Here is a 15,536-nt window from a genome sequence, read left to right as displayed (position 1 = left end):
GGCCAAGAGTACCAAGGTAGGGGCTCCCTCCACACACTGGTCATATCACCATGCCGCTTTAGGTATTCCCCTGGTGCTCTCACCTTTATCTTAGTGCTTTTAGTACCACTGTGGTCATCCTGGCAATCTTTTTACCATACCACATATGATCAATAATTCTAGTACACATATAACAGTGCCCTTTTGCAACCATCTTGTACCTCAACCTACCGTGTGAGCCCCTTCACATTGCATGCTAGCCCCTTATTGGCGCTCCCCTTGTATGCTTCACATGTAGCAACAAATTCCTCTTACCGGAGTATTCCTTAAGCTGACTCTTCTAAATTTTCCCTCCAGTTTTCAGGTCTTGATGCACCTATAAGATCTCTTATCATAACCACCTACCTTGGTACTCTTGGCCCCTGGTGAAGGCTCCTGCGAGAGTCGCAACGTTGGGCGGGCAGTACATTATTTTGGTGAAAAATAAAGAAACCTTGTTCAAGCATATTATACCTGGACTTGTTCTATTTTTTTCATACACTGTGTGCCGGGACTACCTCCTTGATTTACAATTTTTTATGGACAGGGCAAAAAAAGTGCCTTATTTTTATGGACTGTACTGAAATTTTGGTTGCAGGCTATGGAAAGGAATAAAAGTGTCCCTTGCTGTGCACCTCTTTACATTCATACTGATTTCAGTCAGACTTGAGATGTTGTATCTGATCATTAGTGGTGTCTATCAAACTATTTAGTACAGCCTTACAGCATTGATTTAGGCGCGCACAATACTCATGCACATACCATCCTAATTTGCCTGTATTCCAAATTATGAGTCTGATATACAGTATGTATGATAATGCATACAATAACCACGCAGTGATCAGATCCAGTTGTCATTATCAGAGCATGAAATAGACTGCCTTTATTGAGGAACTTTAAATACATTTATAACTGTCTCTTGGTTAAGAGTTGGGGTTCTCCCACGGGTGTAATACTTAATCAAATCATATCCGTTTCCAAGCATTTAGTACCGTACGTAGAAGATAAATGTAATATTAGAACATAGGATACAAACATATGTTCCAACACTTCCTGATACTGTATTTTTCTAAGATGCGAGTGTGCCATCCCCGTGCCAGCAGCCGCCACTGCTCGGGCCCGGACCTTCCGGTGGGTGGCTCGAGCGTCTCCGGACCCGGGGGTCTCGCGGACACACCAAATAAAAGGGGGGACGTAGATGTACAGGTTGGGCCGTATTAAGTTTGTGACGCCACCCATGGTGCGTGGTGAGGTGGGACACCACCGCTGCTGTTGCAGGGTACCCGGGGGAGATGTTGTGCAGCCAGTTGTTAACCCCTCCGTGGGTAGGGATGGTGGTCCCAGGACCCGGTTGGGCAATGCAGGGGATAGCGACCACAGGGAGTGTTTGTGTACTCACGGTTAAGAAACCACATAAGTCTCTGGTAAACCAAGGTGATGGTGGCCGCTGCAGAGGCCAGTTGCATTCAGGTCCCTCACCCAGTTGGTGGTCTCTATCCTTTTCTCTGCACTGTTTGTGTAAGGTGGACTTCCTAGCGTGAAACTCAAGAGTGCGCTCCCGGCTGGATGTGGCCTAAGGAGCTGTGCCCACAGACGCTGGCCCGTGGGATCTATGGGCCCTGGCGGTGACCTCTTATCCCTATCGGTCGGCTGTTGTCTTCTATAAGGGACTTTGGGTGGGACAGAACCTCTAGTCCTGGCCTCAATTGGTGAATTAACGAGTCCGCTTATTTCCAGTTCTGGCTTCAGGGTCCGAGTACCCCCCTTTGTGCTACGGTTTCCGGGTCGGTTCCCCGTGTCGGTATCAGCGGGATACAACCCTGTCCCGGTCCACCTCGGTTCTGCCGAGCAGTCTTCGCGTCTCCTGCTAACGGGGACCACCGTCTGCCTCCTAGCCAGTGGCACCAGGGCTCCTACCCTGGTACCGTTCAACTTGAACTTTCCTGCTGGAGCTACACTTAGCTCCAGCCCACACTCCTCTCCACACTCAACCCCAAACTCTCCTGTTTTTCCCGCCCCAGGCTGTCTGGACCCCTGGGTGGGCGTGTCCCAGCCGCCTGGTCATGCCCACTGGTGTGTCTATCCCCTTAAGGGGGGTGACTAGGGATTCTGGTTGGCTGTGTGTTTCCTAGTGAGGGAAGGTGTTATGCAGGGGCCTAGTTGTGACTACCTGGTTTTGCCAGGGCGTCACACGAGAGATAGCAGAAGTAAGATACTGTAAATATTACTTCACTGAATAAATTCCAGAGGCTATAATATAGGAACAAATGTCTTTTAAAATGTATCTGTATGTGTGGCGCCCCTGAGGCTTCAGTCGTCACAGGGTTCTGAACCTCACTTAAGGTGCAGTACTTATCCTGGATCCAGAGGAGGTCGGTACCGATTCCATCACACATCAATTCAAATACACAACCAGGTTGTCTTCCCCAATGGGGACTGGGCTAGGGTCGAGTTTTAAGGCAGTCACCAAACATGGGGGGCAGAAACCCACTAGTAACAGGGACCCACCGGAGGAGCAGCCATCAGGTGGAGTTAGGAGCCAACACAACAGTTAGGAGTTCTCTGGCAGGAGAGAAAGAGAGAAGATAGGTTTACCGGTGTCTCTGGTGGGACACAGGAGTCAAGACGGTCGCCGAGGGAAGAGCTTATTTGCTCCCTCGGGACCAGCGCAGCACAGGGTACAGAACCGTAGAGTGAACTATACTTTAGGTTGGATTACCAGAGTCTGCAAGACATCGAATTGCATGTTCCCCTGGCCACCAAAGTTCCCAGAGCACAGTGGTACATAGGGTCCGGAGTTGAGATCCAAGTCCAGCCCCTCCGCGGACCTGCGGCACCTGCATATGGAACGGGAGACAACAAGTCAAGAACTGGGATCCCCAAGTAGCTTTAGGCCACGGGGATCCATTTCCAAAGGCACAAGCAGAAAGGGCCCACCGACCACCGTATCGGGTTTGACCTCCAACGGATCCGGGATCGATGGGGTCCATCACGGTGGTGACCAGTAGAGATGAGCGATGTTCAAGGTTTGAGGTTCGCCAATTTCATGTTCGAGTGATTTTGGGGAGTGTTCGAGATGTTCGACGAACTCGAGCTTTTTGCTAAAAGCTCAACAGTTTGAGTTACATTCGAGAACGGTTCGAACACCAAAAACGTGGCTTTTCACAGTAAGGCTATGTGCACACGTTGCTTTCTGCATGCGTTCTTCGTCCCCAGCACAATCCCTCTCTCTTTCCTACTCACCGATCACGAGCGCCTCGCTGCACGGCTGTCACAAATCTGCGGCGTCTTTTCCTCTTTTGAAAATGGCTGCCACTTCATTATTCAATCAGTTATTCCGTGCTTTCCCCCACACACCGGCGCCCATGATTGGTTTCAGTCAGACACGCCCCCATGAGTGACAGCTGTCTCACTGCAACCAATCACAGCCGCCAGCGGGCGGGTCAATATCGTGCAGTAAAATAAATAAATAAATAATAAAATGAATTTCATGAAATAATTAAAAAAATAATGACATGGGCTTCACCCCAGTTCTATGTCCAGCCAGGTACAACTAGGCAGCTGGGGATCGGAATCCACAGCACAGGTTGGCCCGAGGTTTCTGGGCCCCTCTGCTGCGCATTGCAGTCCGCAGCCACCCCAGAAAATGGTGCTTTCATAGAAGCGCCGTCATCTGGCGCTGTATCCAACTCTTCTAGCAGCCCTGAAGCTGGGTGGCTTGCTGGGTAATAATGAGTTAATACTAGCTTTGTTTTACTAGCTAGTATTAAGCCAGAGATTCTTAATGTCAGGCAAGTTTGACCCGGCCATTAAGAATCTCCAATAAAGGGTTAAAAAAAAGACACCACACAGAGAAAAAATACTTTAATAGAAATAAATACACAGACACACTTAGAGACTGTTTATTACTCCCTGTCAGCCCTCCACGATCCTGGTCTTCTGTCTTCTTTCTCCTTCAACCCATGCAGCTCTGCTACATCAGACAGCACTGCATGGGAGGAAGACGCTGCAGCTCCCCGTGCAGTCTAATCACTCAGTGAGAGTGAGCAGAGGCTGGGTGCTGTTAGCGGTGACGTCACCGCTGACAGACGGGTTACCATAGCAACGGTGCTCCGATCACGTGATTCCTGGTGCCGCTATTTACTGGCTGTGACAGCTAGTCCCTGCATGTGGGCTGACTCTGTCAAGAGCACACACATGCAGGAACGGGGAGTCGACCATGTGCCAGAGCATTTCGCCGGTACACGGACATGCTAGAACGATCACCGCCTACCGGAGAGATGCACTGACAGGACCTAGCAATGACGTCTAGCCATGTGACCAGTATGTAGACAATGAGATAATAGACACGTGACTGGTCACATGCTATTTTGACGTCACGATAGGTCCTATCATCAGTGCTGGTTACCGGGAGGATGCAGCAATTATAAGAAGGAAAAGTGGTGAGAGACAGAGTGCAGGACGCATCGCGGGGACCTGTAAGTGTTATGGCAATATTTATTAACAGTATGTGTACATATATAATGTGTTTTTATGTGTTTGTGTTTGCCTCCCATTGTTTTCAATGGGGTTCGGGAGGTTCGTCGAACAGTTCTCGAACGGGCCTCCATTCGACAAACCGAACCGAACTCGAGCCTTCAGAGGCTCGCTCATCTCTAGTGACCAGTATCTTCTGGTCAACCTAAAGAACTATGAGTAAACCCCCTGAAACCGCAGAGACTGTGTCAGCCTTTTGATTGCCGGCGCCGCCGCCCCGCTCTTCAGTGCCGACGGCCATTACCTCTCCTTCATCATCCTCCCGGGGACTTGCTCCACCTGTGGGGAGCAGAAACCATCTTTGCTGCTATTACCATCCGCCCCGGAAGACAGTGACAGCAGCAGCGGCTAATACCCGTACCATAGGTGGCATCACAAAATCATCCCATCCATCCCCATCTCCCCTTTTTGTGGACTCCTCGGGGTCACGAAACCAGACAGGCCACCCGTGACATCCCCCTGATCCTTCACCGGCCCGGCGACGAGCAACCCCTCAGGCCCCATGGGGTGCTCCATATGCAATATAATGCAAATATGGGTGCAAGGAAAATCTTGTCCTGTATTTTGGATATCATCATATCTATAACAGCATAGTCACATAGATTATTTTGTTAAGTAGCTATAACTCATTAACACTGTCAATTTTCATACATAGCAAACCACTTAATTTTCTCAATTCTGCTCCAAATATTACATACAAGGACACCTTTGTAAAACATTAGGTCAAACATATTACCAAAAGTAGCATCCACTGGTGGTAGTTTAGGGATTAAAATTGTACTGATGTGTCCTTCAAGTTTATATGAGGGATTTGGTGCTCTAACTTTTTAAAAAATGGATCCATATAATAACAATGTAAAATCAAATGAAACAGAATTTGGGATCTATAAGCGACATAATGTTATAATGGATATGCATATGTGGATTCTGATTGCAGATATCAAAGACGTATGGCCCAGTGTTCAGCGTCCACTTGGGCACAGAAAAGTTTGTTATCCTGGTTGGTTATGACGCAGTGAAAGATGCTCTTATCAATCATGCAGAGGAGTTTGCTGGAAGGCCGGTTACAGCTCTGGGCTCTAGAACATCACAGGGATATGGTGAGTAATCTGATAATTAAAAGTGTTTAAGATATGACTATGGATTTATAGTTTTTGCCACCATTTTAACATTTCAGTTAAGGGGTTATGGTTGGTGATGAGTGCATGTTCAGTATTGCCCGTTACTCAATCAACCATCGGGGTGTTTGGATACTTGCAAAGTTTGACCAAATCTCCCGGGTGCTCTAATATTTTGTCTGTGAAGACCACAACGCAAAGGCTTCCTACACTTTTGTGCAGGCACCCCAGGGAGAGTAGTCTCTAAATGGCTCTACTGGGGAATAAAACAATGTTCTCAGATAGAGTATGACGGAAAATAACTCCCGCGCTCTCTCCTGCCAGAAATGCTCTGTTTATGGCTGGCTGTATGCAAGCAGAGACTCAAATAGGCCAAATATTGACTTTCCATAATGCTCGTTACTCGTGTTGAGCTCGTCCGAGCGTCTGACCAACTAGAAACGAGTAGCGAGCATTAGAGCATGTTAGTGCTAGCCCGTCATTACTCATTAGTTATGGTCACAATTGGGTTCTGGAACTAAGATGGCTCAAAAGATCCCTGAGAAGCAATGTCTCTCTTTTTAGGTGTGCACAAAAGCACGGTCGGCCACTTTTGTGCATCTCTGAAAAGCTGGACACCACTAAACTGAGTTCAAATGGAGTCCAGAATAACTGCCTTATCATTAAGGAATGGATCCATCGGCGTATTCATCTATTTAGATGGAAACCCCAATCTACGTAAGTACTCAGAATACTGCACCGGATACATCTGAATTGATCCAAATGATTGATTGATCCAAAATTACTTTCCTGGCAGCCAGACTGGCTTGCAAAGTCTCCTTAAGAAGAATAGTGTTCCCCTGTGCTCCGCACAAAGCTTCTCATGAGCCAGATCAGACACCCCATACTTTGCACTGACGAGGGGCAAGCCCCGCAAAACACCGTGTCTGCAAATTGGGATTCTGATCTGGCTTATATATCCTAGGTCATATGCAAAGGATTGTTAAAAATCCACATTTGACTTTTAGGATCGCTACTTCCAATAGCTGGCGTTGCACTAGAGTTTGACTCCTTTCATGGAGAGACAATTTGAATTGATCCAAATGTTCACTACTCCAAAATGCCACCAATGAAAGCTTCAACTCAATACACAGAAAAGAAGTTCCCACTTGGGTCTTTTCCCTTTTGGAAATATAGGGGGTGTCCAAGATTCTGATAGCACAAAGGCTCTGGAAAAGAAACATGGCTCCCACCAAAAGAAATCGGTACTCCTACACCCAAATGCCCCCTATCCATCTGGGCCCCCAATGTGCCTAAACTGCAGTCAGCAACCTCGTTTGACATTAACGTTGTGAGGAAGCCAACTTATTTTATAGGCACATGGCTCCAGAATCACGAGCTACGCACAATGTATTGGAAGCTACAATGCTTTGGCCAGTAAAATAGAAGCTTTGCAATATAAACCCTACAACTTCCAAAGCGTGTTTGTATCTGGGAAAACTCCCATAACGTAAAAGTAGTCATTAGACCCATAGATAAATTCCCAGAGGGGTTTACATTTTAATAATGGGTCACTTGAGAGGGATATCCACAGTTTAGGCACATCAGGGGCTCTGCAAAGGGAATCTGCAAACTCTACTAGAAAAATATGGACTGCAAAAGTCAAATGGCTCTCCTTCTCTCCCAAGCCTTGCCATGTTGCCAAACAGTACTGTACAACCTTACTGTATATGGGTTATTGCCACATTCAGCCGAAATTCTGTAACAAATTATAGGGCCTTTTTAGCCATTTCCCATTGTGAAAATAAAAAAACCTGGGGCTTACACAGTATTTTAGTGTTAAAAACGTAATTATCAGTTCTTCACCACGGAATGATATAAAATTCTGTGACACACCAGTAGCGTCAATATGTTCACTGCACCCCTGAATGAATTCATTGAGTGCAGTTTGTAAAATGGGGTCACTTGTGGGGAATTATTGCTGTTCTAGCACCTCAGCGACTCTGCTGATTTGGCCCACGCAAACTATTCCAATAAATTGTAAAGTCCATTCTCAGCATTGAACTGTACCTCAAAACTAATTCCTGATTACATGGATGGTATCAAAGTACTCAGGAAATTTACACAAACTATGTGATCCATTTTTTTTCTTATTAGCTATTATAAAAAACTAAAACTTGGAGCTAAAACAAAATTTTAGTGAAAAAATTCAATTTATTCTTTCTTTACCACTAGATGGTATAACATTCTTTGGCACACTTGTGGTGTCAATAGGTTCATTGCACCCCTATAGGAATTCAATATGGGGTGTACTTTGTAAAATGTGGATGCTTATGACTGCTGTGGTGACTGTTATTATGACGTGTCAGGGGCTCTGCCAATGGGACATTGAACTCCAAAAGCATTTCAATTCAATCTGAACTCCAATAAAATAACTCCTTCCCTTGCGAGCTGTGCACTATACACCAAAAGTAGTTTTTAACCACATATGGGCTATTCACAAACTCAATAGAAATTGTGTATCAAATAATGTGGTCTATCTTCTCCTATTACTATTTTTGAAAAATAAAACTTTGGGGCCAAAAGGAAAATTTTAGTGGACAAAATGGTAATATTTATTTTCAGAACCCAATTTTATACAAATTTCGTGAATCACCTAAGGGTTAAAAATGCTCACTACACCCCTAGATGAACTCCATGAGAGGAGACTTTTCCAGAATGGGTTCACTTGTGGGGGTATTCTGATGTTTGCACATGTCGGGAGATCTTCAAATGTGATATGGTGTCCACAATATATTCCAGCCAAAATGGCACTCCAAAATTTAAATGGCGCTCCTTCCCTTCCAAGCCCTGCCATGAACCCAATCAGTAGCTTTCCAGCATATATGGGGCATCGGTGAACTCAGGAGAAGATGAACAACAAAATAAATGGTCCACTTTCTCCTTTTACTCTTGTGAAAATGAAAAATTTGGTGTTAAAGCAACATTTTTGTGGTAAATATTGTATTTTTTAGTTTTCACGGTTCAATGTATTAAAATTCTGTGAAGCACATGAGAGATCAAGGTGGTCACTACTAGATATGAGTGAACCCAAGGTTCCGTGTTTTGTGTTCATACAAAATGAAGACTTTAAAAAAAACAAAAAAACAGATTTTGGGTTTGGAGATCAGGTGCTTTTTGTAGGCAAATTACTCGCGCGAGCATCTTTGTGCTCGGGTACACTTGGTACTCATCCCAGTGTGAGCTGCTTGCAGCATTTGAATGGCTCCCACTTTCCAGATAATTTTGCATTCAATAATCCAAAGAGCATTCCTTCCCTTCTGAGCCATGCCATGCACTTAACCCCTTAACGACCATATAACATCCCTGCGGTCATAGCGTTAATCCTTACCGGCTGCTGCGGGCTGTCGGTGGGGATCCGCGCACATGTCTGCTGATTTGTAGAGCTGACATGTGTACCTTGCAGGCATGAATGATATCGTTATCCACTGGTACGTGTTAACCTCTTAAATGGCGCAGTCGAAATGTGACAGCGCCATTTTAATGGTGACCGCGTTAAGGTTTAGTCACTGCCCATCACCGGACATCACGTGACATGATTATGTGGATCTGATGGTTGTCATGTGATGACTACTGTAGCTCGCATGATTCAGGTCTTGTAACCAGAGTACTGCAGGTTACAAGAGATGATCATTTCTCCCGATCTGAGCGGTGCTGCTCTGTTCAGGAGAAAAGAATGAGCAATCAGACTGCTGATCCTTATAGGTCCCAGGGGGACTAGTGAAATAAAAAAAAAAGTATAAAGAAAAAAGTTTTGAAAAATTAAAAATAAATAAATAAATAAATAAAAGTTCAAATCAACCCCTTTTGCCCCATTGAAATGTAAAGGATTAAAAAATTAAAAATATACACACATTTAGTATTGACGCATTCAGAAATGCCCGATCTATCAAAATATAAAATCAATCTGATCAGTACATGGCGTAGAGGCAAAAAAATTCCAAAAGCCAAAGTGACGTTTTTGGTTGCTGCAAATTTTGTGCAAAATGCAATAACAGGTGATCAAAACATAGCATCTGCGCAAAAATGTTATCATTAAAAACATCAGCTCAAGACGCAAAAAAAAAGTCATCACTGAACTATTCATTCCAAAAAATGAGAGCGCTACATGTCGCGAAAATGGCACAAAACGTGCACCACTTTTTTTTAGACAAATGTCTGGTTTTTTTACCCCTTAAATAAAAGTACACCTATACATGTTTGGTGTCTACGAACTCGCACCGACCTGAAACATCACACCAACACATCAGTTTTATCATATAGTGAACACGGTGAATAAAATATCTCAAAAACAATTGTGCAATCCCACTTTTTTTTACAATTTTTCTACATTTGGAAGTTTTTTGCTGTTTTCCAGTACCCAATATGGTAAAACTCATAGTTTAATTTGAAAGTAAAACTTGTTCCACAAAAAACAAGCCCTCATATGGCTATATTGACAGAAAAATAAAAAGTTACGGCTCTCGGAAGAATGGCGAAAAAAAGGGAAAGCGCAAAATCGGCCAGTGGTGAAGTGGTTAAACAGTAGTTTTCCACCACACTTGAGTATTCAGTGTACTGGGGAAAAATTGAACATGAAATTGTATGGTCAATTTTCTCCTTTTACCCTTGTGAAAATGAAAATTTGGGGCTAAAATAATATTTTTTGGGGGAAAAGTTAAAATTTTCGCTTTTTCTTTTCAAATTGCTTTAGTTCCTGTGGAGCACCTAAAGGGTTAATAAACTTCTTTAATGTGGATTCGAGCACTTTGAGGGGTGCAGTTAATAAAATGGTGTCAATTTGGGATATTTTCTGTCACATAGGCCCCTCAAAGAGAGTTTAACTGTGATATGATCCATAAAAAAAAATTGGGTTTGTAAATTTTGTAGGAAAAATAAGACACTGCTGATAAACTTTCAACATTTATAAATTATTAATAAAAAAAAGTTTTAAAAATGGGGATTTTGTAAAGTAGACATATGGCAATCTTTTTTCTTTATTTACGTGACTCACTTATATAGTATTATTAATTCCACAGCGCTTTATAGATGTGATCAACACTGTCCCCATTGGGGCTCACAATCTAAAGTCCCTATCTGTATGTCTTTGGAGTGTGGGAGGAAACCGGAGAACCCGGAGGAAACCCACGCAAAGACGGGGAGAACATACAAACTCCTTGCAGATGTTGTCCTTGGTGGGATCTGAACCCAGGACCCCAGCGCTGCAAGATTGCAGTGCTAACCACTGAGAGCGCGGTGCTAACCACTGAGAGCGCGGTGCTAACCACTGAGAGCGCGGTGCTAACCACTGAGAGCGCAGTGCTAACCACTGAGATTGCGGAGCTAACCACTGAGAGTGCGGTGCTAACCACTGAGAGCGCAGTGCTAACCACTGAGATTGCGGAGCTAACCATTGAGAGTGCGGTGCTAACCACTGAGAGCATGGTGCTAACCACTGAGAGCGCGGTGCTAGTCACAGAGCCACCATGCTTTTGTTAATCATTTTTTTTGTGTGTTGTATCTATCTGGTTTAAGGGCATAAAAATTAAAAGTTCAAGAATTGCAAAGTTTTCTCATTTTTTCTTTTTTTTGCATTTTGATATTTTCATTAAAAAAATGCAAATATCAACAAACATTTACCAAGTTCAATGTGTCATGACGAGAAAAAAAAAATCTGAATCACAGGAAAATTTTAAAGCGTTGCGGAATTATTACCTTTTAAAATGTGACTGGTCACAATTGTAAAATTTGGTCTAATCAGGAAGGTTCGGGGATGAAGGGCGTCAACAAGCTCAGGGGTGACGGGGTCAAAGATCCTTCCATTCTTGAGAATGAAGTGTTTTTAACAAGAAGAAAATTACACAGTTGCTTGTTTTTACATACACTTTGCAATTTTAACCATTTCTAACAATGGAGAAAAAAATTTACTAAGAAAGCAAAATATTGTCCGAGAAGGGATATTCATTCAAAATTTGAAGACGGAGAATGAGGGCTGGATGGTGGTAAAATGAGTAAAAGCCGTTATGTTGGTGATTAACTCACTAGAAGTATATAATAAAAACATAATGTAAATACTGTAACCCTTCCTTGTTTTCACAGGCATTCTGTTTGCAAATGGAGAGAACTGGAAAGTGATGAGAAGATTCACCCTGTCCACATTAAGAGATTTTGGAATGGGGAAGAAGGGCATAGAGGACAAAATCACTGAAGAATGTGAATGCCTAATGCAAAAATTTAGATCTTTTGGAGGTAATATTATGTTCATGTTTTGCAATCATAAAAAATTACAAAAGATGCATCCCTAATGCCAAAAGCCAAATATATGTATATATATATATATATATATATATATATATATATATATATATATACTAGCTGTACTACCCGGGATAGTAACTGTCTGTCTCTATGTGTCTGTCTTCTGTGTCAGTCTCTCTGTCTGTCTCTGTATCAGTCTCTCTGTCTGTCTCTGTATCAGTCTCTTTGTCTGTCTCTCTCTATCCCGGTGTCTCTCTCTCCATCTCTCTGTCAGTCTGTGTCTGTCTGTCTCTCTCTATCTGTCTGTCTGTCTCTTTCCCTGTCTGTCTCTTTCCCCATCTGTCTCGTTCCAGGTCTGTCTCATTCCAGGTCTGTCTCTTTCCCCGTCTGTCTCTTTCCCCGTCTGTCTCTTTCCCCGTCTGTCTCTTTCCCCGTCTGTGTCTTTCCCCGTCTGTGTCTTTCCCCGTCTGTCTCTTTCCCCGTCTGTCTCTTTCCCCGTCTGTCTCTTTCCCCGTCTGTCTCTTTCCCCGTCTGTCTCTTTCCCCGTCTGTCTCATTCCAGGTCTGTCTTGTTCCAGGTCTGTCTCTTTCCCCGTCTGTCTCTTTCCCCATCTGTCTTTCTCCCTGTCTGTCTCTCTCCCCGTCTATCTCTTTCCAGGTCTGATTCTTTTCCCGTCTGTCTCTTTCCCCATCTGTCTCGTTCCAGGTCTGTCTCGTTCCAGGTCTGTTTCATTCCCCATCTGTCTCGTTCCCCGTCTGTCTCGCTCCCCATCTATCTCGCTCCCCGTCTGTCTCGTTCCCCGTCTGTCTCGTTCCCCGTCTGTCTCGTTCCCCGTCTGTCTCGTTCCCCGTCTCTCTCGTTCCCCGTCTCTCTCGTTCCCCGTCTCTCTCGTTCCCCGTCTCTCTCGTTCCCCGTCTGTCTCGTTCCCCGTCTGTCTCTTTCCCATCATATTATGATACCCAGCACAGATAAAGCCCATAGCTTCAGGCGACAGCGCCCAGTCCTGCACTTATCTTGACTGTGTATCAAAATAAGAGGAACCGCATACGTTTATTTTTTAAATTATTTAAATAAATAATTTTAAAAAATTGGCATGTGGTCCCCCTCAATTTTGATACCCAGCTAAGATAAAGCTCAACAGCTGGAGGCTGATATTTTCAGGCTAGGGAAGGCCATGGTTATTGCCGCCCCCCCACCCCCCAGCCCTTAGATTAGATGTGACAAGTTTGGTGCTTTACCTGGCTCTTCCCAATTGCCCTGGGGCGTTTGCAGTAGGGGGAATGAGGGTTTAATAACAGCACACAACTGTCATCAAGCCCAAAATTAGTGATGGGGAGGGGTCTATGAGACACCCATTACTAAACCTATAAGTGAAAAGAAATAAAAACACTGAAAAATCATTTATTTGGAATAAAATACAAAAAAACACTCTCTTTCATAACTTTATTAATCCGAAAAAAAATCCCTGCAAGTCCGACGTAATCCACACAAGTTCCCACGGCGATTCAGCTCTGCTACATGTGAGTCACAGTGGTCATAGAGCATGACTGCCTGTTGTGAGTTCAGGATACTGTGGAAAAAAAAGCGCACATAGGGTCTTATCTGGCAAACAGTGCAGGCTTAGAAGTGGACAGGTACTCACCTGTGGAAGTTGTGACAGGCACAACTCCTATGATGGCATAAAGATGTGGTCAAGCAGCAGCCCCGATGATACAATAGGGAATCGTGGATAGATAGGAAAGTCGGGTTTAACACTGCGCTGAAACCATGGAGCCAGACGATATGATGAATTCTTTGCTATATTTTCTTTATTTAGGACAAGTCAACGAGTTTCAAAGGCATGTCCGCCTTCTTCATCAGGACAAAGGAAATAACAGCATGATCTTGTCCTAAATAAAGAAAATATAGCAAAGAATTCATCATATCGTCTGGCTCCATGGTTTCAGCGCAGTGTTAAACCCGACTTTCCTATCTATCCACGATTCCCTGTTGTGAGTTCAGACAGAGAATGACTGAGCCACACTCAGTGGTGATGTCACTCAGGTTATTTGTGGTCACAGCGGGAGGTTTTCACAGTCCTCTTCCTATGACTGCAAGTAATTCTTACAGCAAAGAAGGGCAGCAGTTGTACATCGGCCAGGCCAAAAACTAGTACTCTTGCAGGATGCAGCTAAACCCCCACTAAGTGGAGGCAACGCTTTCAAAACATGGAGGGGGCGATTGCTAGATGATAAAACTGCACACTGATGGCTATGACTGCAGGTAACCTTACCCAGGTGACCTGAGGTGAGTAAAGTCCGTGACCTCTTTGGTAGGATTACCTGTTCTTCTGTTACCCAGCTACCTACGTCTGGATCTTGAATGTCCCCACCTCCTCCCTCCTCCAAATTACTGGCACCAGCCAGAACATACTCAGTGAGCTCTAAGGCCGGTTTCACACATCCGACTTTTCGCCGGTTTGCTGGATCCGGCGCTCTCCCATACAGTGACTACAGTACAGTGACAGCGCAACAAGCGCCGGTCACATGCTGTCATGTGACCGGCGCATGTGACCCGGAAGTTACAGCGCTGTCACTGTACTGTATTGTCTGTACGGGAGAGCGCCGGATCCGGTAAACCGGCGAAAAGCCGGATGTGTGAAACCGGCCTAAACTCCTCTCCAGGTTTGCAGTGTTCCTGATTGTTACAAGCTGCACATTTAGCTCTATTACCTGGGCTTCCAAACTTGTACTACGCTGACATTGAGTGCAGACATATTCACTCTCGAACCGCTGTTCAAGGCATGCTTACATCTCACAAGACGTACACTTAGTTTCATTGTCCATGGAGCGCATACTAAATGGGAATAAACAGTACAGATAAAACAATGGAAAACTAGAAAGGTAACACCATACTATGCTCTTGTGTCACACTATGATATTAAGTCCAACTATGCTATACACTCACCTTTCAGCCAGCACTTAAAGTCCTGCCGCGCCCGCTCAGTAGCCTTTCTCGGTGTGCATGTATTCCTAAATCCTGAAAAACAGAAGGTTTAACTCAACTATTTATGGTTAGGGTAACATTCAATACATTTTCATGTTACAAAACTACTCAACATGCTGCAATTCACATAATGACCTAGCTACATATAGACACAATTATCATAACCATCTTTGGACAGAGTATCACAAACTCCTGTTTTCTTATCTGGTGATATCAACAGGATGAGCTGACAGTTTTTCAATATGTGTGAAGTCCTCCTGACACTATGGCAAGAGATAGGAAGGTCCGGCCTATTGCACTTCAACAGCCAAACTGGAGCACTCACTGGAGCTGTGGGTTCCTCTCTATAGGGCAGTTGGGAAAGATTCCTGTAGGGTCAATTTTCATTTGGCCAAAAGTTATCAAATGTGTATGGGGGTTTAAGAGGAGAGGCAAGTAAGAACTGGTGTAATTTCTGATCAGGTTGTGAATAAAGTAACAGAATCAGTAGAGCATTTTAACAACTCTGGCCTTAAAGACTGACCACATTTTATGGTCCAAAGTTAGTCATTGAGGGTTAAATGAACCTGTAGGTGCACAGTTGACCACACTCTACAAAGGTGG

The 15,536-nt window shown here is 44.2% G+C and overlaps 1 protein-coding gene across 2 annotated transcripts in view; it reads left to right on the top strand.

The window, feature by feature from the left end:
- Positions 1-15,536, top strand: part of LOC142297008 (cytochrome P450 2C23-like) — a 79,508-nt gene that overhangs the window by 16,709 nt on the left and 47,263 nt on the right. For both annotated transcript variants that reach the window (XM_075341216.1, XM_075341215.1), the window contains exons 3-4: positions 5,492-5,654; positions 11,790-11,939. In XM_075341216.1, coding sequence (XP_075197331.1) covers positions 5,492-5,654; positions 11,790-11,939 — 313 coding nt within the window. The remainder of the gene's footprint in view (positions 1-5,491; positions 5,655-11,789; positions 11,940-15,536) is intronic.

Source organism: Anomaloglossus baeobatrachus, chromosome 3 (assembly GCF_048569485.1).
Source record: "Anomaloglossus baeobatrachus isolate aAnoBae1 chromosome 3, aAnoBae1.hap1, whole genome shotgun sequence".
In the NCBI taxonomy this organism is placed as follows: domain Eukaryota; kingdom Metazoa; phylum Chordata; class Amphibia; order Anura; family Aromobatidae; genus Anomaloglossus; species Anomaloglossus baeobatrachus.
The sequence above is the reverse complement of the archived record's forward strand: the minus strand, read 5'-3'. Positions and strand labels throughout refer to the sequence as shown.